General features: G+C 49.0%; 2 protein-coding genes, 1 long non-coding RNA gene and 1 pseudogene across 10 annotated transcripts; 3 read left to right on the top strand and 1 right to left on the bottom strand.

The window, feature by feature from the left end:
- Positions 1-206: 206 nt before the first annotated feature.
- CYP2J22 (cytochrome P450, family 2, subfamily J, polypeptide 22) lies at positions 207-7,481 on the top strand. Of its 3 annotated transcripts, none has more exons than XM_046944516.1 (10): positions 207-427; positions 555-756; positions 1,273-1,435; positions 1,633-1,782; positions 2,878-3,038; positions 4,250-4,426; positions 4,671-4,803; positions 5,263-5,450; positions 5,965-6,103; positions 6,823-7,481. In XM_046944516.1, the coding sequence occupies exons 2-10, from the start codon at positions 568-570 to the stop codon at positions 6,996-6,998; spliced, it is 1,476 nt and encodes a 491-aa protein (XP_046800472.1). In that variant the 5' UTR covers positions 207-427; positions 555-567; the 3' UTR covers positions 6,999-7,481. The 3 variants fall into 3 exon arrangements, with proteins under 3 accessions (XP_046800472.1, XP_046800471.1, NP_001383635.1); XM_046944515.1 differs by having other exon boundaries at positions 207-471; NM_001396706.1 differs by having other exon boundaries at positions 207-323; positions 6,823-7,476.
- On the top strand, positions 207-20,734 carry CYP2J23 (cytochrome P450, family 2, subfamily J, polypeptide 23). 5 transcript variants are annotated; one of them, XM_040704688.2, is made up of 10 exons: positions 207-434; positions 8,396-8,597; positions 9,153-9,315; positions 9,534-9,683; positions 9,919-10,079; positions 10,600-10,776; positions 11,020-11,152; positions 11,612-11,799; positions 12,271-12,409; positions 13,133-13,778. In XM_040704688.2, exons 2-10 carry the CDS (start codon positions 8,409-8,411, stop codon positions 13,306-13,308), a joined length of 1,476 nt encoding a protein of 491 aa, XP_040560622.1. In that variant the 5' UTR covers positions 207-434; positions 8,396-8,408; the 3' UTR covers positions 13,309-13,778. The 5 variants fall into 5 exon arrangements, with proteins under 5 accessions (XP_040560622.1, NP_001316410.2, XP_046800470.1 ...); NM_001329481.2 differs by lacking the exon at positions 207-434 and adding an exon at positions 7,844-8,166; XM_040704685.2 differs by lacking the exons at positions 207-434; positions 13,133-13,778 and adding exons at positions 8,217-8,311; positions 20,113-20,734.
- LOC121111459 lies at positions 14,241-21,722 on the bottom strand. Its single transcript, XR_005861973.1, has 4 exons — positions 21,583-21,722; positions 17,162-17,289; positions 15,492-15,913; positions 14,241-15,230 (listed from the first exon to the last, which is right to left on the bottom strand). It is a non-coding gene; the product is annotated as an uncharacterized LOC121111459 (long non-coding RNA).
- CYP2J24P (cytochrome P450, family 2, subfamily J, polypeptide 24, pseudogene) lies at positions 16,598-20,112 on the top strand (annotated as a pseudogene). Its single transcript, NR_138143.2, has 4 exons — positions 16,598-16,663; positions 17,336-17,496; positions 17,817-17,949; positions 18,817-20,112. The product of NR_138143.2 is annotated as a cytochrome P450, family 2, subfamily J, polypeptide 24, pseudogene (transcript).
- Positions 21,723-22,724: the final 1,002 nt, after the last annotated feature.

Below are 22,724 nucleotides of genomic sequence, written 5' to 3'. Positions count from 1 at the left end.
CCCGCAGCCACAGCTGACGTCCCCCAAACAGAAGCAGCCCGCACCGCCCACCGCATCACGACGGGCGGCTGCGGAGGAGGAAAAGGGAAGGGAAGGGAAGGGACGGCAGGAGGGCCGGGAGCGGGGCCGGTGTCAGCGCCGGGGCAGGGCGCGCTCGTGCCAGCGCAGCGCTCAGCGCCGCCTGCGCCCTGCCAGCACCGCCCCGTGAGTCAGAGGCGCTGCTGGAGCTCCGTGCAGCCTTATCTCGCGTCCCTTTTGTGGCCCGGTGCTGTGTGCGGCTCTGCGCGGCGTGGAGGCGGTGGCAGCGAGTTGGGAGCGTCACGGTGAGCGACGTGCGGGAGCTGCCGGGCTGTGGGAAGGCAGCGGTGGGAGATGGGAGCGGAGCGGGGAGCTGCCGGTGCGCTGATGGTGGGCTGTTGTTGACGAGATGAGAGGCACGTGGGTCGCATCGAGAAGGGCTTTAGTAAACAGGTGTGCCTAAGGCCGAGGCCGGGCAGCCCAAAGGCAGCCCCGAGGCCGGGCCAGCCCGAGCCCCTCTGCGTTTGTGCCCACAGCTGCACCCGCACCATGCTGCACTTCCTCTGGGACAGCATCTCCCTGCAGATGCTCTTCGTCTTCCTCCTTGTCTTCCTGCTTGTCTCGGACTACATGAAGAAGAGAAAGCCGAAGGACTTCCCCCCCGGTCCTTTTGCCCTCCCTTTCCTGGGAAATGTGCAGCTGATGGTTGCAAAAGACCCGGTCTCCACAGTCCAGAAGGTAAGGGGATTTTCAGCATGGGGAGGGGGCCAATTAAGTCCCACCCCGTGGCCCACAGAGTTCTCTGTGAGTGAACAAGAGGTTCAGTGACAGTCAGTAGCATGCAGATGAGGTTTGCCTGGGAATATAGAGTGACATACTTTGGTCAAAGGGCATGATACAATGCCATGTATTCAATTGCAGCTGTAGGTGGGTCTGCTGGGAAGGGCATCTGGGAAAAGAATTAAACAATAGCTGTAAAATCCTTGTTCAGCTGAGTCTTGCAAGGCCTGGAGAGTGCAACCTGGAGGGCTTGACACCGACTCTTGATCACAGATATAAGAAAGTAGGAGAAAGATTGCATGTAACCAAGCCAACACTTGTAGAATTACTTTATCACTCCTCTGATGTTCAGCTTGCCCTGTTTGCACTGCAAGGCTGCCTGTCCCTTCCCGCAGGTTGAGAATTTGAGGGTTATCCCTATCCCAGAAGAAGTCAATAAACAAATCCCCTTTTATTTATTTATCCCATCTGCAGCTTACTGAAAAACACGGAGACATCTTCAGCATGCAAGTAGGCAGCATGTCATTTGTGATCGTAAATGGGCTGCAAATGATCAAGGAAGCCCTTGTGACCCAGGGAGAGAACTTCATGGATCGCCCAGAATTTCCTATGAATGCAGAGGTCTTCAACAAATTCGGTGAGTTATCAATACAGACTTGTATCTCAAATGCATGGTCAAAGTATTGATTGTTTGGACGCGCCAGAAAGGAACCTGGGGGCAATGACATGTTTTCACCTTCACTCTTCATTGGAGGTACAAGCATGGTTGAGCCTTATTTGTCAAGCCAGGTGTCCTCCTTTCTACCTTCACTCACTATGGAATGCTTCTGCCAGGGCTGCTGTCCTCCAATGGGCACCTGTGGAAGCAGCAGAGAAGGTTCACCTTGACCACCCTTCGAAACTTTGGCCTGGGGAAGAGGAGTCTGGAGGAGCGGATACAGGAGGAGTGCCGATTCCTCACGGATGCATTCAGGGATGAGCAGGGTGAGGACAACTTCCCTCAGCAGTTGCATTGAAGGCAGAATCCAACTTGAACCGTTTTCATTTCTCCCATGCTAATACCTGCTGAAAAATCACGGAGTGAAAGAATCATTTCAGTTGGAAAGCCCTCTAAGATCACCAAGTCCAACTCCAACCCATTCCCAAAATGCCCACTAACCATATTCCTCAGTGCCACACCTATCCTTTACTTGAAAACCTCCAGTGACAGTGACTGGACAGTGACTCCAACAGCTTTCTGGCAACCTGTTCCTAATACTAATCCTGAACCTCCCGTGGAACAAGTTAAGGCCATTACCTCTTGTCCTGTCACTGTTACCTGGGAATAGAGGCCAACTCACACCTCACTTCAACCTCCTTTCAGAAAGTTGTAGAAGGTGATAAGGTCTCCCTGGAGCCTCCTCTTCTCCAGACTGAGTCTTCTAATTCCCTTTGCAGCTGGCCATCAGAGTTGTCTTCTAGACCCTTCACAGCTTCCTTGTCATTTTCTGGACACACTCCAGGACCACAATGTCTTTCTTGAAGAGAGGGGCCCAAAATTCAACTCAGCAGCCTCACCAGTGCCAAGCTCAGTGGGAAGATCACCACCCTGCTCTGCTGACTACACTATATCTGACACAAGCCAGGATGCTGTTTGCCTTCTTGGCTCTGTGGGCACGCTACTAGCTCACCTTCAGCCAGCTGCCAACTAACACACCGACATCCTCTTTCTCCTCCTTTCACAAGCAATGCCAGCAACCTGTCAGCATCCCAGATTCCCTCTACAGGTGTTTTGCCCTCAGATTAACAGATAGATACAGCTGTGTATCACTCAAACAGTATTCTTAGCACACCTCTGTCTATTGCTTCTTTTGAGACCTCTAGGAAATACTGGGCCAGTTAACACCAATGTTCACAATTAATTCCAATGGTGTTTGCATTTCACATCTTCCTTTCCAAAGTAAACAACCATCTCCAAGAAGGTGCCCACTGAATACCATTCATTTCACTTGTTGACTATTTTCCCTCTGATGATGGCGCTTTCTTCTCCTTTTCTGTGGACATGGGTAGAAAATTGATTGTTTGCTTTTCCTTCTCCAGGAAATCCTTTCAACCCTCACCTTAAAATCAACAATGCTGTTTCAAACGTCATCTGCTCCATCACCTTTGGCAATAGGTTTGAGTACCATGATGAGGACTTCCAAAACTTGCTGCGGCTGATGGATGAGACTGTTACCCTCCATGGGAAGATAATGAGCCAGGTACAGCCCTTGTGCCCCCAGCACGGACAGTGTGTAGATTTGAAAGGCTATTGTTTCTTCTCTGGAGTCCACAGCAAAACCTCAAGCACTTTCTTAGATTCAGAGAATCTCTCAAGTTAGTAAAGATAAACAAGGGCCCTCAAGTCCAGTTCCTGGCTCCACGCAGGAGCTGAAATCTGAACCCTATTTCTGAGAGCACTGCCCAAGCAAAGCCTCAGCTCCTGCAGCTCAGAGCAATGCCCACTGCCCTGGAGAGCTGTCCCATGCCCACTGCCCTCTGGGGCAGTGCCTTTCTATAACTGATAACCTGATCCTCCCCTGACACAGCTCTATGCCATTCACTCTGGCCCTGTTGCTATCACCAGAGAGCAGAGGTTACCACTGCTCCTCTACTTCCTGTGAGGAGCTGCAGGCTGCCATGATGAGCTGGGGGCCACCGTGAGGCCTCCCCTCAGTCTTCTCTGGTTAACAAAACAACAGACCTTGGCACTCCTCATACATTTGCCTTGAAGACCCTTCTCCATCTTCATAGCACGCCTTTAGAGCTGTCTCATAGTTTTATATCTTTATATATTGCTGCACCCAAAACTGCACACACTGCTCAAGGTGAGGCCATCACTAACCGTAGAGGGCTGGCCAAGCCCAGGAGATGTTTCCCTCTGCTCCGGGGGCACGAGATTTTCCTTGCTGCTTCCCACAGCTGTGTGGCCCTGTCTACCCCATGAGGCATCTTGGTGAAGATGCAGCCCTCACTAACATCAAAGCATATCTATCTCATGTAGTTTTCCAGTGCTTTGGGAAGGAACTGAACGTAGTAGAGATTTTGGGCAGGTCTCTAGGAGAGGTTATGGGAAGGAGCAGTGCTAAGGTTGCCATGGACATCTGTTGCCATTTGTCATACCATTGCACAACGTCCATCTTCATCTGATTTCTTTCTACTGTATTTTCAAGCTGTGCAATGCTCACATTGCTCTCTTTCACTCAATGTCACCACATCCACTGAGTGCCAGGCTCCCTGCTGTGACTCTGCAGAATGCACTAGTCTCTTTCACCATGGAGATATCAATCTTTTGACATGCTCTTCTGGAGATGAGTTAATTCCATCTACTCCAGCAGTGTAGCATTGTGGCTTTGCAGGCTTTTCAAGTTTTGAAAACATAAGGGGTTTTCAGTCCTTTATTGAATTTGCTCTTCTCTTTTTCTTTCCAAAGCTGTACACATTTTTCCCCTCCATAGTAAAGTACCTCCCTGGATCCCACCAAACAGTTATCAAAAATGGGAAGCTCATGAAAGATTTTGTGTGCAATGTGATCAGCAAACATAAGGAAGATCTGAACCCCTCAGAGAGCCGGGACTTCATCGACAGCTACCTGCAGGAGATGGCCAAGGTCAGCAATGTAGAGCAAGGCCTTCCACAGTGGGGATTAGAGATCAGGAGGGCTGAGAAACAAACCAAATTCCTCACCAGAGCTGCGGGTGTGCCCATTTGTGAGCTTAGCATGGACATCAGGTTTGGGGTGTCCATTAGAGGGAATAGGATACAGCTTATGCTAAAACCCTTGGGGCAGAACTGCATGGGGTACAGAGGTAGTCCTTGCTGTTCATGTGGCACTAACACTTCATTTTCTGAAGCCCGACAGCAGTGATTTCTGTGAGGATAACCTGGTGTCGTGCACTCTTGACCTGTTTTTTGCTGGGACTGAAACCACCTCTACAACCATTCGCTGGGCCCTGCTGTTTATGGCCATGTATCCAGAAATTCAAGGTACAAGTAGCAGCAGGGCTGTGTGCTTCCTGGGTTTTATCCCTTGCAACATGGTCTGAATCTTTCTTTCTTGAAAGAAAAAAAAAAAAGGAATTTTTCTGCTCTGAAACTCATGTAGTGCTAATATTGTCTTTTGTATTCAAGTGTTTGCCCTTGGTGTTTTAAAACTTGGCCTGGTAATTTTGTAATGCTTTACTTAAAGACAAAGAGACAAAGGTGGCAACGTACCTAACAAGCACTGGAGATCCCTGAGGGAATTGAAGCAGAAGCAACACAGGCTCTGCACTGGGCCCATTTAGTAGCTGAAGTGATGAGCACAGAGAGAGGTGCCATGAGTACCCTAGTAACACAATTGACCTGCGATGGTACTTGTGAACTCACACAGCAAAACCTTCATTGGTTCTCAAGAAGATATATGGCTTTGCTGCACTGTAGCTGATCCCTGTTCTTTCCAAACAGCCCGTGTGCAAGCTGAGATCGATGCTGTCATTGGGCAGGCCCGGCAGCCGTCCCTGGAGGACAGGAACAACATGCCCTACACCAATGCCGTCATCCATGAAGTGCAGAGGAAAGGCAACATCATCCCTTTCAATGCATTGAGACTGACAGTGAAAGACACAGTCTTGGCTGGTTTCCGGGTATCCAAGGTAAGCCCACTCCTGGTGAATGAGGTATTAGAAGGAGACGTCCATTTCCCCATCCCTGCAGGGAGAAAACTGTAGCATCCCTGCCCCTTACAGAGGTCAGTCCTGTGGATCATGCTGTTTGGTGTCCCAACACTGTTTTCCCACACTTTGCATTCTGCATGCCCAGGATGAATGCCCAAGGGTGAGGCAACAGTGCATATCATGGAGGGACATATCCCTCCTACTACAGACTTTTCTTAGAGGAAATTAAGCTGAAGAAGGAAAACTGTTGTTATACAGTAAAGACTGAACTTTTCTGGTCCCTTTCAATTCAAATGACTGTATGATTCTATGATTGTTCCTTTAAGCAGCCAAGAAGTAGGAAAATATGTCCAGTCAAAAGGAGAGAAACACATGCCTGTAACAGATTTGACTATGAATGATCTTTGTGGCAAGCAAAAAGGGAGGGTAAAAACATCTCTCTTGGTGGCGGTGGCAGAGAAGGTGCAAAGTGATTTTCTTTCTCTTGTCTCAGGGCACTATTTTGATCCCAAATCTCTCCTCCGTGATGTATGACAAGAAGGAGTGGGAAACCCCTCACAGTTTTAACCCTGGGCACTTCCTGAAGGACGGTCAGTTCTGGAAAAGGGAGGCTTTTATGCCATTTTCTATAGGTAAGATCTGCTGCACTTTGATGTTTCTGTGCTGAAGCACTGGGACGGGGCTTTCAGCTACAAAAATGGAGACCCTGAGTAGTGATGGAAACAGCAGGCACTGGCTGCACCCATGGGAGGTGCTGCTTGCCCACTGCCGTATCAGTGAACAGTAGACCCTTCCTTAGCAATGACCATGCAGCCACCTCAAAGCACCACCACCACCTCTTAGGCCTTTGTTCACAAACATGGGAGACTAAAAAATGCCCCAGAAAAGCACTCAGCAAGGTGAGAGCAGTGCTCTGTGCTGCCGGTCCCACAAAGAGGTGGTCAATGGACTTCTTCCATAGGCTGCCACCACAGGGTGTCCTGTCCTGGCCAGCAGCTTCCTTGGCAAGAATGAGCTTAGCATCTCCAATTTCCTGCCCAAGCTTTCTCTGGTGCTTTCATTTCATTCCCTGGAGCCCAGCTGGGCACACAGGAATTGCACGTAAAGCACTGCTTATGACAGTAGCATAAGATATGTGCGTATACATTTACATGCACGTCCTCTCACTGCATCACCCAGCTGGGGGCAGACCATGCTACAGCTCCTTGGGGGGGCTCAGCTGGGGCAGCAGTACTGGTGCTGGGAATGTAAGATGGGCAAGGAGATGTGGGCAGGATGATGTTCCTGCAGGAGGTGGGTGCCAAGGCTTTTCTAGCAGGGCTGAATGGGTGCTGGGTGGCTGTCTCCGCAGGGAAGCGCGCCTGCCTGGGTGAGCTGCTGGCCCGCGCCGAGCTCTTCCTCTTCTTCACATCTCTGCTCCAGAAATTCACCTTCCAGGCTCCCCCGGACACCATCCTTGACTTCAAATTCACCATGGGCATCACCTTGGCCCCACGGCCCTACAAGATCTGCGCAGTGCCGCGGTAGGGAGCGCAGCCACTGTTTTCAAAGGGGGAACTTCTCGGCTTTGGAGATGTTCCACAGTCTGAGTCCTTGCCAGCTGCCATGGGCTCATCAGCGGATTTATTTCCTTGAAAGCAATTACAAAGTCACTTCTTTTTACAAGTAGATCAAGTAGATCTTGCACACTGTATCAGATGAGGTAGAGAATCAGATGACAATTAGTAGAGGATGGGCTGGGGCACTTCTGGGCTTGCAGCACAGCACTGTCAATGAATGAGGAGCTCAGGACATTTTTAATTCTAAGCAGGATGGCCGTAATTCATAGCAGCAAGAAAATCTGCAACGTTTTGGAGAATGCCCCTCTTGAGCTGTGGCCCCGTTCTGTCAGAACACAGTACCAGCCCCTGCAGTACAACATTAATACCAGTAGCTATCAGAAACCATTTTTAGCTTTGATCTTTGGAAGATAATTTATAAGAAATAAAATACAAACATTATTATATACAACGTCCCCCTTGTACGTTATTGCTTCCTTTTCTACACACACTGCATCATGGGAGGCAACAAATGGGCGCTGGCTTCCTTCTCTTTCCTTCCTCAATCGTTTTTCAACAAGGCAAAAGCCGTGAAGATGTTTATTTTAAGAGCGGAGCATCCCAAGTGAGTACAGGGGGAACAACTTCAGATTCCATTCACTAACGCAGTGATTGAACTTTTTCAAGTTAATCAGGGGACCGCAGCAGCTCTGCTGTCCGACGGCACCCGGGCGCCTCCGAGCAGTGCCTTCATCCGGACAAAGCCATTGGCCACAGCTGACGTTCCCCAAACAGAAGCAGTCCGCACCGCCCACCGCATCACGACGGGCGGCTGCGGCCGCGCGGCGCGACGGGAACGCGGCAGTTCAGCAAAACAGCGCGCACGGCAAAATTAATCATCGGAGAAGAAGGAGAAGGGAAGGGACGGCAGGGGGGCCGGGAGCGGGGCCGGTGTCAGCGCCGGGGCAGGGTGCGCTCGTGCCAGCGCAGCGCTCAGCGCCGCCTGCGCCCTGCCAGCACCATCCCGTGGCAGCGGACCCTCGCCCCGTGAGTCAGAGGCGCTGTGGGAGCTCCGTGCAGCCTTATCTCGCGTCCCTTTTGTGGCCCGGCGCTGTGTGCGGCTCTGCGCGGCGGGGAGGCGGTGGCAGTGAGACACGGTGAGCGACGTGCGGGAGCTGCCGGGCTGTGGGAAGGCAGCGGTGGGAGATGGGAGCGGAGCGGGGAGCTGCCGGTGCGCTGATGGTGGGCTGTTGTTGAGATGAGAGGCGCGTGGGTCGCATCGAGAAGGGCTTTAGCAAACAGGTGTGCCTAAGGCCGAGGAAGCGGCAGCCCAAAGGCAGCCCCGAGGCCGGGCCAGCCCGAGCCCCTCTGCGTTTGTGCCCACAGCTGCACCCGCACCATGCTGCGCTTCCTCTGGGACAGCATCTCCCTGCAGATGCTCTTCGTCTTCCTCCTTGTCTTCCTGCTTGTCTCGGACTACATGAAGAGGAGAAAGCCAAAGGACTTCCCCCCAAGTCCTTTTTCCTTCCCTTTCCTGGGAAATGTGCAGTTTATGTTTGCGAAAGACCCCGTGGTTGCAACACAGAAGGTAAGGGGGATTTTTAGCATGGCAAGGGGACCCACCCGTCTCAATCACATTAAATCCAGTGGCCCACAGAGAGCTTTCTACGAGTGGGAAGTAGGTTGGCCCTTGATCAGCTGCAACTTTGATAAGGTTTTCCTTGAAATACAGATCCACATCCTTTGGGCAAAGGGCATGTGACGGTGCCATTTATTCCACTGCATGTGTACATGGGTCTAATGGGAAAAACTTTTGTGAAGTGAGTTAAATGATTGCTGGAAAATCCTTGCTCAGCTGAGTCTTGCAAAATCTGGCAAATGCAGCCTGGGAGGCTTTACAGCAACTCCTGAAATCTGATTTAGGAAATGAGGAACATGACTGCGTGCAATCAAGCCAACATCCTTGCACTTGTGCAACCACTCTACCATCTCTCCCAGGCTCAGCTTGCCGCGTCTCCATTGCAAGTCTGCCTGTCCTTCCCTGTGGGCGGACGATACCAGGGCATGCACTCTTTCTGCAGAAAACGTCATTGCAAACCAACCCCCATTTATCTATTTATTCATTTATTTACCCCTTGTGCAGCTTACTGAAAAACTTGGGGATATCTTCAGCATGCAAGCAGGCACCCAGTCATTTGTGATTGTAAATGGACTTCCACTGATCAAGGAAGCCCTTGTGACCCAGGGAGAGAACTTCATGGATCGCCCTGAAATTCCTCTTGACACAGATATCTTCAGCAAACTGGGTGAGCTATCTATTGAAATACATATCTGAAATGCTCTGTCAATGTGTTGAGCTTTCAAATATACCAGAAGGGAAGCTGGAGACAATACCATGGCTTGACATTCATGGTGAGCAGAGGCACCAGCATACTTGAGCACCCTTTATCAAGGCTGATACCCTCCAAATTCTTCCCCTCGCTGAGGGCATCTACATTCACTCACTCTCAAATGGTTCTGCCAGGGCTGATCTCTTCCAGTGGGCACCTGTGGAAGCAGCAGAGAAGGTTCACTTTGACCACCCTTCGAAATTTTGGCCTGGGGAAGAGGAGCCTGGAGGAGCGGATACAGGAGGAGTGCCGATTCCTCACGGAAGCTTTCAGGGATGAGCAGGGTGAGGACCACTTCCCTCAGCAGTTGTGCTGAAGGCAGCATCCAGCTTGGACTGTTTTCTTTCCACCATGCTAGTGCCTGCTGAAAAATACCTCATCTCACAGGAAATGCTAGCAAAATACCCACTGTGTGTCATTCATTTCACTTGTTGAATATTTTCCCACCGATGAAGGTGCTTTCTTCTCCTTTTCTGTGGACATGGGTAGAAAATTGATTGTTTGCTTTTCCTTCTCCAGGAAATCCTTTCAACCCTCACCTTAAAATCAACAATGCTGTTTCAAACATCATCTGCTCCGTCACCTTTGGCAACCGGTTTGAATACCATGATGAGGACTTCCAAACCTTGCTGCGGCTGATGGATGAGACTGTTACCCTCCATGAGAAAATAATGAGCCAGGTACAGCCCTCCTCCTGATGAACAAACCAAGCAACCTCATCTGATCCTCATACACCTTTGCGTGTAGACACTTCAGCACTGACACAGCACTCCTTTGAACACTCATTGATAGTTATGTCCTTTTTATACTGTAGACCCCAAAATCTCTCTAGGAGAGGTTTGGGGAAGGAGCAACACTGAAAAAATCAAGGATGTTTATGCCATTCCCCATATAGAGTACATCAGTCAGTAATTTCTTTCAGCCATATTTTCAAGCTGAGCAATGCTCACATTGCTCTCTTTGCCCCCACATCACTGCTCCTAACCACTGAGTGCCAAGCTCCCTGTTGTGACTGAGAAATGCACTAGTCCCTCTATTGTGAAATGGAGATACCAATCCTATGTCATGCTCCTTTAGAGACAGATAATTGCATGTACTCCAGCACTGTAGGACAGTGGCTTTGCAGGTTTTTCAAGTTTTGAAAACAGGAGGGGTTTTCAGTCCTTTACTCAATTTGCTCTTCATTTTTTCTGTCCAAAGCTGTACAATGCTTTCCCCTCCATAGTGAAGTACCTCCCTGGATCCCACCAAACCATATTTAAAAACTGGAGGCTCATGAAAGATTTTGTGAACGAGAAGATCAGCAAACATAAGGAAGATCTGAGCCCCTCAGAGAGCCGGGACTTCATCGACAGCTACCTGCAGGAGATGGCCAAGGTCAGCAATGTAGAGCAAGGCCTTCCACAGTGGGGATTAGAGATCAGGAGGGCTGAGAAACAAATCAAATTCCCCACCTGAGCTGCTGGTGTGTCCATCTGTTAGCTCAGAAAGGACACTAGTTTTGGGGCATCCACTGGAGGGATGAGGATACAGCTTATGCCAAAACCCTTGGGACAGAACTGAGTGAGTGCTGAGGAAGTCCTCGCTGTTCATGTGGCACTAACACTTGATTTTGTGAAGCCCAGTGGCAGTGAATTCCATGAGGAAAACCTGGTGGCATGTGCTCTTGACCTACTGTTTGCTGGGACTGAGACCACTTCCACAACCATCCGCTGGGCCCTGCTGTTTATGGCCGTATATCCGGAAATTCAAGGTATGAGTAGCAACAGGGCTGTGCTTTTCCTGTTTTTAAACCTTGGTGAGAGTCTCTCTTTTGGCTGAAAGGAAAAACAGGAATCCCCCTGTGCCCATAAAAATGAGGAACAAATGCTTTCCTCTGTATTCAGGCACATGTCTAAGCTGTTTTAAAACTTTCCCTGGTAATTCCATAATGCTTTAATTTGGGACCAAGAATCAAACACAGGCACTTCCCCCACAAGCACAGGAGATCCCTGAGGGCTTTATAGCAGAAGCGGAAGAGGCTTTGAAGACAACATAGGGCCCATTTAGTATCTGGAGTGACAAACATGCATGGAGGTACCAGGAGTCTCCTGGTGGCACAGGATTGACCTGGGTTGGTCCTTTGAAGACTCGCATAGCAAAAAGTTCATGGTGTCCCCAGGGGATCCATGGCTTTGCTGCACTGTAGCTGATAAATGCTTTTTCCAAACAGCCCATGTACAAGCGGAGATCGATGCTGTCATTGGGCAGGCCCGGCAGCCAGCCCTAGAGGACAGGAACAACATGCCCTACACCAATGCCGTCATACATGAAGTGCAGAGGAAAGGCAACATCATCCCTTTCAATGTGCCGAGACAGGCGGTGAAGGACACAGTCTTGGCTGGTTTCCGGGTGCCCAAGGTAACACCAATCCTGAGCACTGAGTTGTTAGAAGGGGACTCCCATTTCCCCATTCCTGCTGAGAGAAAAATGCATCATTGTTGCCCATTACAGTGGTAACTCCTGTGTATCATATTTTGCTGTCCCAAAACCACTTTCCAGCACACTGCATTCTCAGTGTTCAGAATGAAAGCAATGGGGTGAGGTATCCATACACATCTTCAAGGAACAGAGGCCTCCTCATGCAGACTTTTCTTAAAGGAACTTTGGCCAAAAAAGTGCTGATGAGAGAAAAGTGCAGGTATATCTTGATCAGACAAGCAAATAGCCAAGAAGTAGGAAAATATGGCCAGGCAAAAGGAGAGAAACACATGCTTGTAACAGATTTGACTATGAATGATCTTTGTGGCAAGCAAAAAGGGAGGGTAAAAACACCTCTCTTGGTGGTGGTGGCAGAGAAGGTGCAAAGTGATTTTCTTTCTCTTGTCTCAGGGTACTATTTTGATCCCAAATCTGTCCTCTGTGATGTATGACAAGAAGGAGTGGGAAACCCCTCACAGTTTTAACCCCGGGCATTTCCTGAAGGATGGTCAGTTCTGGAAAAGGGAGGCTTTTATGCCGTTTTCTATAGGTAAGATCTTCTGCACTTTGATGTTTCTGTGCTGAAGCACTGGGACGGGGCTTTCAGCAGCAAAATGGAGACCCTGAGCAAAGTAGTGATGGAAACAGCAGGCACTGGCTGCACCCATGGGAGGTGCTGCTTGCCCACTGCCATATCAGTGAACAGTAGACCCTTCCTTAGCAATGACCATGCAGAAACCTCAAAGCACCACCACCACCTCTTAGGCCTTTCTTCACAAACACAGGAGACTACAAAAATGCCCCAGAAAAGCACTCAGCAAGGTGAGAGCAGTGCTCTGTGCTGCCGGTCCCACATATAGGATGTCAGTGGACTTCTTCCGTAGGCTGCCACCACAGGGTGTCCTGTCCTGGCCAGCAGCTTCCTTGGCAAGAATGCTTTTAGCATCTCCAATGTCCTGCCCAAGCATCACACGCTTTCTCTGGTGCCTTGGTTCCATTCCCTGGAGCCCAGCTGGGCACACAGGAATTGCACGTAAAGCACTGCTCATCACAGCAGGGTAGGATAAGATGTGTGGGCGTACATTTACTTGCGTGTGCTCTCACTACATCACCCAGCTGGGGGCAGACTGTGCTACAGCTCCTCAGGTAAGGCAGCTTAGTTGGGATGACAACGTTGGTGCTGGAAATGTAAGGTGGGTGATGTTCCTGCAGGAGGTGGGTGCCAAGGCTTTTCTAGCAGGGCTGAATGGGTGCTGGGCGGCTGTCTCCGCAGGGAAGCGCGCTTGCCTGGGTGAGCTGCTGGCCCGCGCCGAGCTCTTCCTCTTCTTCACATCTCTGCTCCAGAAATTCACCTTCCAGGCTCCCCCGGACACCATCCTTGACTTCAAATTCACCATGGGCATCACCTTGGCCCCACGGCCCTACAAGATCTGCGCAGTGCCGCGGTAGGGAGCGCAGCCACTGTTTTCAAAGGGGGAACTTCTCGGCTTTGGAGCTGTTCCACAGTCTGAGTCCTTGCCAGCTGCCATGGGCTCATCAGCGGATTTATTTCTTTGAAAGCAATTACAAAGTCACTTCTTTTTACAAGCAGATCTTGCACACTGTATCAGATGAGAGAGAGAATCAGATGACAATTAGTAGAGGATGGGCTGGGGCACTTCTGGGCTTGCAGCACAGCACTGTCAATGAATGAGGAGCTTAGGACATTTTTAATTCTAAGCAGGATGGCCGTAATTCATAGCAGCAAGAAAATCTGCAACGTTTTGGAGAATGCCTCTCTTGAGCTGTGGCCCCGTTCTGTCAGAACACAGTACCAGCCCCTGCAGTACAACATTAATACCAGTAGCTATCAGAAGCCATTTTTAGCTTTGATCTTTGGAAGATAATTTATAAGAAATAAAATACAAACGTGTCTTGTATCATGTCTCATTCTCGTACCTCAATGCATCATTACTAAGCTTGAGCCCGTGGCTCTGCCCTAGTCCCTCCTTTTCTGTGCCAGCCACTTGGCTGGAAGACAACAGGTTGGGCAAAGATGATGTATCTGGTGCTCACGGCTCCTGTTTTGCAGGTCTGTAATGCAGAGATGGGAGAACGTGCCCTGGGAACCACACAAACCAACTGATACAATGCAGGAACCCTGTGTCAGCTTCCCCCTAGACCCTGCTCTAACCAAACCCTGACACCAGCTGTCACGCAGCCATCACTACTGTGCTCTTCTGCTCCCACGGAGGGTCTCCCACCACTTCCCTGCACAGCAGAAATGGGGATGTTCAGTTGACTTTCCAGACCTTATGTTCCTTCTTTTCCTTCCTTTCTATCATTAGAAGAGCAAAAAGGGAATGACAGAACTTCTCACTGGCTGCTTCAATCCTACAACGTTTGAATAGACACAAAATATCTGCAGACTTTATTTACATGTGTGAACATGTGATTTTCTAATGCAATTCGAGACTCCTCAGTTGTTCCTCCCCTCTTCTCCTCTCTCTGGTGCAGGTCTGATCTCAGGTGCATGGGAACAGCTCTTTTATTTGCACTGCATGAGCAAATAAAAAACAATCACTTCCCTTTTATCTCACAGTCTACTGCTTCCTTATCTACCCCCACTGCATCATGGGAGGCAAAACATGGGTGCAGCCTTTCCTGTGTTTTCCTTTCCTTTCCTTTTCCTTTCCTCTCCTTTCCTCATTGATTTTTCAACAACGTAGAAGGGGTGAAGATGTTTATTTCAAGAGCGGAGCATCCCATGTGAGTGCAGGGGAACACTTCAGATTCCATGAAAAGGCAGTGGTTGAACTTTTTCAAGTCGATCGTAGGACAGCAGCAGCTCCTCTGTGCTGACTACATGAAGAGGAGAAAGCCGAAGGACTTCCCCCCCAGTCCTTTTTCCTTCCCTTTCCTGGGAAATGTGTGATTTATGTTTGCAAAAGACCCCGTGGTTGCAACACAGAAGGTAAGGGAATTTTCATTGTGGCAAGGGGACCCACCCAACCCAATCACATTAAATCCAATGGCCCACAGAGAGCTTTCCATGAGTTGGCCCTTGATCAGCTGCAACTTCGATAAGGTTTGCCTTGGAATACAGAGCCACATCCTTTGGGCAAAGAGCATGGAACAGTGCCATGAATTCCACTACATCTGTACGTGGATATGAGGACAAGGGCAAGTAGGATGGGAGTTAAACAACAGCTGAAAACTCTTGCTCACCTGAGTCTTGCAAAGCCTCAAAAATGCAGCCTGGAAGGTTTTACATCTACTTCTGAATACTGATTCAGGAAACAAGGAAGAAGACTGCACACAATCAATATTTATCCAATCACTCTCCCAGGCTCAGCTTGCCCGATTTCCATTTCAAATCTGCCTGTCCTTCCCTGTGGGTACAGGACACCAAGAAAAAAAGTCCTTGCAAATCAATCCTGTTTTATATATTTACCTCCTCCCCAGATTATTGAAGAACATGGAGATATCTTCAGCATGCAAGTAGGCACCCAGTCATTTGTGATTGTAAATGGACTTCCACTAATCAAGGAAGCCCTTGTGACCCAGGGAGAGAACTTCATGGATCGCCCTGAAATTCCTATGAATGCAGAGGTCTTCAACAAATTGGGTGAGTTATCAATAGTGACACATACCTGAAACACAGTGAAAGCATCGTTCTTTTGGACATACGAGGAGGAAAGTTGGGGGAAATGTTGTAGCTTCACATTCATTCTGAACACAGATACTTTCACAGCTCCTCCTCGTTTCTCAAGGCAGATGTCCTCCAGTTTCTTCCCCTTGCTGAGAACATCTTACTTTGCTCACTGTGAAATGCTTCTGCGAGGGCTGCTGTCCTCCAATGGGCACCTGTAGAAGCAGCAGAGAAGGTTCACCTTGACCACCCTCTGAAACCTTGGCCTGGGGAAGAGGAGTCTGGAGGAGCGGATACAGAAGGAGTGCCAATTCCTCACAGATGCATTCAGGGATGAGCAGGGTGAGGACCACTTCCCTCAGCAGTTGTGTGGAAGGCAGAATCCAACTTGGACCGTTTTCATTTCTTCCATGCTAATACCTGCTGAAAAATCATAGAACCACAGAATCATTATGATTGGAAACAACTTTTAAGATCACCAAGTCCAACTCCAACCCATCCTCAGCATGTCCACTAATCATTTCTCTCAGTGCCACAATTCCCTTTTCTTGAGAACCTCCAGGGATGGTGACTCCATAACCTCTCTGGAATCATATGCCAATGTCTGATCAATCCTTCTGAAAAGAAATCTTTTGTAATATCCATCCCGAACCTCCTGTGGAAAAACTTAAGGCCATTACCTTTTGTCCTATCACTGTTATTTAGGAAGCTAGACCAAACCCCACCTTGCTCCAGCCTCTTTTCAGGGAGACGTAGAGGGCAATAAGGTATCCTGTGAGCTTTCTCTTCTCCAAACTGAATCATCCCAGTTCCCTCTGCAGCTGTCCATCAGAATTGACTTCCAGATCTTTCAGTTTCGTTCCCCTTCTCTGGATGTGTTCCAGGGCCTCAATATCTTTCTTGAAGAGAGGGGCCCAAAACTCAACTCAGCACCTGTATGAGAGCTGCTGAGTCACGGCCTGAACCACTGATTGAGCACCTGGGGAAAGGACCCGGTCAGCCCTGGGAGCACAGGTGAAGGCAATTCAGCTGTGTGACTGGAAGGGGTGGAGCCTAGCTCCACATCTCCTAGACCTCATTTAAGGGCTGACTGCCAACGAGGAAAGATCTCTCTTCCTAGAGATTTCTCCTTGGTGAAGCTTTCTCCTGTGAACCTAGAATCTTTTGCTACAGGTGAGCAATCTTCTTTCTGTCCTTTACAGCACCTCTCTATTGTGCTGGTTCTTTTGTCATCACACCTTTGTTATAACACCTTTACCGTTGTATTGACCTGTCCAATTGTTACAGCACCGGAGATGTGGCCTCACCAGTACTGAATACAGAGAGATGATCACCACCCTGCTCCTGCTGATTACAGTATTTCTGACACAAGCTAGGATGCTGTTTGCCTTTTTGGCCACATGGGTACACTACTGGCTCACCTTCAGCCAGTTGCCAACTAACACTCCAACGTTTTCTTTTTCCTCATCTCACAAGCAGTGCTAGCAGCCTGCCAGGATCCTAGATTCCTTCCACAGGTGTTTCGCTCTCAGATTAATTGATGGATGCAGCTAGATAACACTTAAAACAGTATTCTTAGTCCATCTTTGTATATTGCTCCTTTTGAGACCTCTAGGAAATTCCATGGGCCTGTTAACACCAATATTCTCAATTAATGCCAATGATGTTTACTTTTTTGCAGCAGTTTCAAATCTTCCTTTCCAGAGAAAACAACCATCTCCAAGAAGGTGCCCACCCAGGATCTTTCATTTCACTTGTTGAATCTTTTCCTCCTGATGAAGGTGCTTTCTTCTCCTTTTCTGTGGAGACAGGAAGAAAATTGATTGTTTGCTTTTCCTTCTCCAGGAAATCCTTTCAACCCTCACCTTAAAGTCAATAATGCTGTTTCAAACGTCATCTGCTCCATCACCTTTGGCAATTGGTTTGAGTACCATGATAAGGACTTCCAAAACTTGCTGCAGCTGATGGATGAGACTGCTACCTTCTATGGGAAGATAATGAACCAGGTACAGCCCCCTGTCCTCAGCACAGACAGTGTGCACTTTTTCAAGGCCACCTCTTCTCTGGAGTCAAGCTCAAAACTTTGAAAGCTCTTCCACAGTGGGGGTTAGAGATCAGGAAGGCTGAGAAACAAATCAAATTCCCCACCTGAGCTGCTGCTGTGTCAGTCTGTGAGCTCTGAATGGACATTAGTTTGGCACATCTGTTGGAGGGATGGGGATGCAGAGTGCGAGCAGCTTCTGGCAAAACCCTTGGGGCAGGACTGAGTCTGATTTTTGAGGAAGTTCTTGCTTTTCACATGGCACTAACACTTGATTTTCTGAAGCCCAATGGCAGTGACTTCTGTGAGGATAACCTGGTGTCGTGCACTCTTGACCTGTTTTTTGCTGGGACTGAAACCACCTCTACAACCATCCGCTGGGCCCTGCTGTTTATGGCCATATATCCAGAAATTCAAGGTACGAGTAGAAAATGCACAGCCCTGTTGCTATCTCTTGTAGCTTGGTGAGATACTCTGTTCAGGGCAAGAGAGGAGAGAAACTCCATAAGATTTATCTAAAGCAAGTGTAGAGTTCTGCACCTACAGAGAAATAACCACAAGCAACAGTACAACAGTTTGGGGATGATCTATTGGAGAAGAGCTCTGCCAAGGAGGACCAAGGGGTCCTTCCCACAAGGGTGGATAACAGGTTGGCTATGAGCCTGCAGTGTGCCCTTGTGGCCAAGACAGCCAATGAGGTATCGTGAGGTACATTAAAAAGAGTGTTGCAAGCAGATCAACAAAGGTGATCGTCCCTTCTGCTCTGCCCTGGTAATGCCACATCTGAAATACTGTGTCCAGTTCTGGGCTTCCCAGTTCAAAAAAGACAGGTCTCTCCTAGTGGAGAGACAGTGCCCATAGTGGAGGGTGATAAAGGGCCTGAAATATCTCCTGTACAAGGAAAAGTTGAGAGACTTGGCTCTTCAGCTTTGATTAGATCCCCTCTCAGTCTTATCTATGTTTATAAATATCTAAAGTGTGGGAGGCAATAGCATGAGGCCAGACACTTTTCAGTGTTTAGCATAGGAAAAGGAGCAACAGCCAAAAACCAGAACATAGGAAGTTCCACACAAATATGCGGAAGAATTTCTTTACAGTAGAGGTAACAGAGCACTGGAAGAGACTGTCCAGAGAGCCTGTGGTGTCTCCTTCTTTGCAGACACTCAAGATCTGCCAGGTGATCTCTTTCAACCCTTGCAATTATGTGAATCCCTCAGTACTCCTGCAAATTAGGTACAAATAAGTGTGGTGTGTGATGTTTGTTTTTCTTTTGTTTTGTTTTCAGACACACACCTCTGCTATGATGATCCTTGCCTTTCTAATATTCTAATAGCAAGAGACAAAAGGGGCAAACTCAACAACAAGCACTGGAGATGCCTGAAGGCATTCTGGCAGACGTGACAGATGCACTGCACAGAGCAGAGGGCCCACTTAATGTGCAAGCACACAAATGCCCTGGTAACACATGATTGACATGGGATGATCCTTGAGGGTGCCTCACTTGGGGTTGCCCACTGCCATATTAGTGAACAGTAGACCCTTCCTTAGCAATGACCATGCAGCCACCTCAAAGCACCACCACCACCACCTCTTAGGCCTTTCTTCACAAACACAGGAGACTACAGAAATGCTGGAGACCCCAGAAATGCATTCAGCAAGGTGAGAGCAGTGCTCGGTGCTGCTGGTATCATATGGCTGAGGTCAACGGGCTTTGCCACCACCACAACAGGGTGTCCTGTCCTGGCCAGCAGCTTCCAGGGAGAGAATGCTTTTAGCGTCCAGAGGAGGACCACAGAGATGATCAGGGGGCTGGAGCACCTCCCCTATGAAGACAGGCTCAGGGAGCTGGGCTTATTCAGCCTGGTGCAGAGAAGGCTGAGGGGTGACCTCTTTGCAGCCTTTCAGTACCTGAAAGGAGCCTATAAACAAGAAGGGAGTAAACTCTTTGAAAAGGTGGATAACAGCAGGAGAAGGGGGAACGGTTTTAAGTTGAAAAAGGGAAGATTTAGGTTGGATGTTAGGGGGAAGTTCTTTACCAGGAAAGTGGTGAGGTGCTGGAATGGGCTGCCCAGAGAGGTTGTAGATGCCCCATCCCTGGAGGTGTTCAAGGCCAGGTTGGATGGGGCCCTGGGCAGCCTGGTGTAGTATTAAATGGGGAGGCTGGTAGCCCTGCCTGGCAGGGGGGGGGTTGGAGATTCATGATCCTCGAGTTCCCTTCCAACCCAGGCCATTCTGTGATCTCCAATTTCCTGCCCAAGCATCCCATGCTTTCTCTGGTGCTTTGGCTTCATTCCTTGGAGCCCAGCTGGGTACACAGGAATTGCATGTAAAGCACTGCTCATCACAGCAGAGTAGGATAAGATGTGTGTGTATACATTTACTTGCATGTGCCCTCACTGCATCACCCAGATGGGGGCAGACCATGCTACAGCTCCTTGGGGGGGCTCAGCTGGGACAGCAGTACTGGTGCTGGGAATGTAAGGTGGGCAAGGAGATGTGGGCAGGGTGGTGTTCCTGCAGGAGGTGGGTGCCGAGGCTTTTCTAGCAGGGCTGAATGGGTGCTGGGCAGCTGTCTCCGCAGGGAAGCGCGCCTGCCTGGGTGAGCTGCTGGCCCGTGCCGAGCTCTTCCTCTTCTTCACATCTCTGCTCCAGAAATTCACCTTCCAGGCTCCCCCAGCCACCATCCTGGATGTCAAATTCACCATGGGCATCACCTTGGCCCCGCAGCCCTACAAGATCTGCGCAGTGCCGCGGTAGGGAGCGCAGCCACTGTTCTCAGAGGGAGAACTCCTCCCCTTTAGAAGAGGTCTGCATAGAGCCATCACCAGCTGCCACAGGCCATGGTAACAACCTCCTCACATGCTCTGTTTCTTTCAAAGCCATTGCAGAATAATTTCTTTTTACAAGCAGATCCTGCACACAGATGGAGAAAACAGGCCAAAGCAATTTTTGTGCTTGCAGCAGCACTGTCAACAACTGGGGAACTCAGGATTTTCTTAATTTCATGCTGCATGGCTGTACTTCTCAGCTGTGGTTCAGTAGTGGAAGGGAGCAATACCTGACCTTGTCTTACTACACCAGTACAAATAGTAATTGGAAACAGTTTCAACTTCAATCTCTGGAAAACTGTTAAAAGAAAAATACACCAATGCCTTGTGACATCTCTCTCTCCTGAACATTAATAACTCCTGACTGCAAAGTGATGACCAGCACAGTCTCTTCCAGCACTGCCTACAGGCTCCAGCCATGCCTGCATGTGGGGTGCAGAGCCATGCTGAGCTGCACAGCAGCAGCTCTCTCTTTGCAGAGAGGAGGGTGCATGAATAGTAAAAGTCATTCATGCAGAGCTGATGAATATCTATGACCTGAGCTCTGTGAGAAAGAAATTGAGGCCCTGGTGAGGGGTCTGGAGCACAAGTCTTCAGAGGAGCAGCTGAGGGAGCTGGGATTGTTCAGTCTGGAGGAGGCTCAGAGGAGACCTCATTGCACTCTGCAACTTCCTGAAGGGAGGATGTGATGAGGAGGGTTTTGGCCTCCTCTCCCAGGCAACAAACAGGACCTGAGGAAATGGCCACAAGTTGTATCAGAGGAGGTTTAGGTTAGACATAAGGAAAAACTTTTTCTCTCAGAGAGTGGTCAGGCACTGAAATGGCCTGCCCAGGGAGGTGGTGGAGTTGCTGTCCCTGGCAGTGTTCAAGAGGCATCTGGATGAGGAGCTACGAGATGATACAGTTTAGGGGCTTGTGGTAGCAAGGGTAATGGGAGGACAGTTGGACTAGATGATCTTATAGGTCCTTTCCAACCTAGAGATTCTATGATTCTATGAGCAAACCAGCAGGAAAAGTACCAAAGTTAGTGGCTGCGTTCTGCCACATCTCTGCTATTAGTGCAGTGAGAGCTACTTGGAGGGTGGCAAGTGCCATTTCTGACATGCGCTTATAAAGTGTCTGCACCTGGAGGTACAGAAGTTGTGGATCCTGCCTCCTAGAATAAGCTAAATTCTCTTTCTCCCCACCCCTACCTCTCACCCAAACCTGAATCTTCTCCACACCTGGACAGGAGGCAGCGGAGAAGGTTGAGCTGACACTGCAGAGCTGCCCATTTAAGAAGAGACACACCATTGCTCCCACAGTTGCACACTGACCAAGCACAGTTCTGTAACACATAGCACAATTCCAGACAACAGGTTGGACGAAGATGATATTTCTGGCACTCGTGGCTCCTGTTTCACAGATCCGTAAGGCAGAGATGTGTGAAGGTTCTCTAGGAAACAAACAAACACATTGATACAATACAGGAACCTTGAGCAGGTTTCCCTTCCTGACCCTCTTCTCCCCACACCACTGTTTCCTCCTGTCCTGCTCTCAATGAGGGTCTCCCTTATCTGCACTGGATTGCAGAAATGGGGAAGTTTATTTGACATTCCTAACCTTATGTTCTTTCTTTTTTTTCCCTGGGAGAGGAAAAAAGTGAATGAAGTAAGAAGATCAATGCCAGGAATCAATTATAAAGGGAGGAGATAAGTGATGTTTCTGGTTTGTGCAACATTACTCCCAAAGTACTTCTGTTTGCAGGTGTCAGTTGATCTTCTCTCCCCTCCTTGGCTCAGTTTCCTGTTTCCTTTCCCAGGCTGCTGTAACATGCAAAGGCTTCTTTCTGAGGTCTTTACTTGCTTGGTAGAACTCTAAGCAAAGAGCACATTTCACAGAACATCTAACCCCCCTCCACTTAAACCATTCCATGCACATGGCTTACTCCAGCTGCACCCGTTTTTTTTGTTTGTTTGTTTGTTTTTTGTGCCAGCATTAGAATTACTACAGCTCTCTTTCAGGGACATTCCTGGTTTAGAAACACTAACCTCCTGCTGCAGGGTTAAGCTTTTGATCTACCAGAAAAGATGTAAGCAGTCAGTGACCAAGACGCAGGTAACCTGATCTGAGTGCTGCTTTGTGTGACAGAGCACCTGGAAACCAGCCCCCCGCACCCAGCAGCCCTTGCTCACTCTACCCATGCTCAGGAAGGCAGCAGCAGCTCCCCTCAAGCTGAGGGGCTGAGAACATTCAGGCTTCCTACACAGCTGATAGTCTCTTCCCTTCTCCCTGAAATAAACACCTGCATTTCTATTCTTTGATGGATTAAAATGCTTTTAGTCCAAAAAACAATTCTTCCATATCTGGCCATTCACTTCCACCT

The sequence above is a fragment of the Gallus gallus genome, chromosome 8 (genome assembly GCF_016699485.2).
Source record: "Gallus gallus isolate bGalGal1 chromosome 8, bGalGal1.mat.broiler.GRCg7b, whole genome shotgun sequence".
Classification (NCBI taxonomy): domain Eukaryota; kingdom Metazoa; phylum Chordata; class Aves; order Galliformes; family Phasianidae; genus Gallus; species Gallus gallus.
This window is presented reverse-complemented; position numbering and strand designations above follow the sequence as displayed.

Excerpts from the sequence above, each read along its gene's own strand:
- CYP2J22 (XM_046944515.1), top strand. The coding sequence starts at position 428 with ATGAGAGGCACGTGGGTCGCATCGAGAAGGGCTTTAGTAAACAG. Across the intron at positions 4,427-4,670 it reads ACCTGCAGGAGATGGCCAAG|CCCGACAGCAGTGATTTCTG; the intron begins GTCAGCAATGTA and ends CATTTTCTGAAG. Across the intron at positions 5,451-5,964 it reads CTGGTTTCCGGGTATCCAAG|GGCACTATTTTGATCCCAAA; the intron begins GTAAGCCCACTC and ends CTCTTGTCTCAG.
- CYP2J23 (XM_040704685.2), top strand. The coding sequence starts at position 8,268 with ATGAGAGGCGCGTGGGTCGCATCGAGAAGGGCTTTAGCAAACAG. Across the intron at positions 9,684-9,918 it reads AGCTTTCAGGGATGAGCAGG|GAAATCCTTTCAACCCTCAC; the intron begins GTGAGGACCACT and ends TTCCTTCTCCAG. Across the intron at positions 11,800-12,270 it reads CTGGTTTCCGGGTGCCCAAG|GGTACTATTTTGATCCCAAA; the intron begins GTAACACCAATC and ends CTCTTGTCTCAG.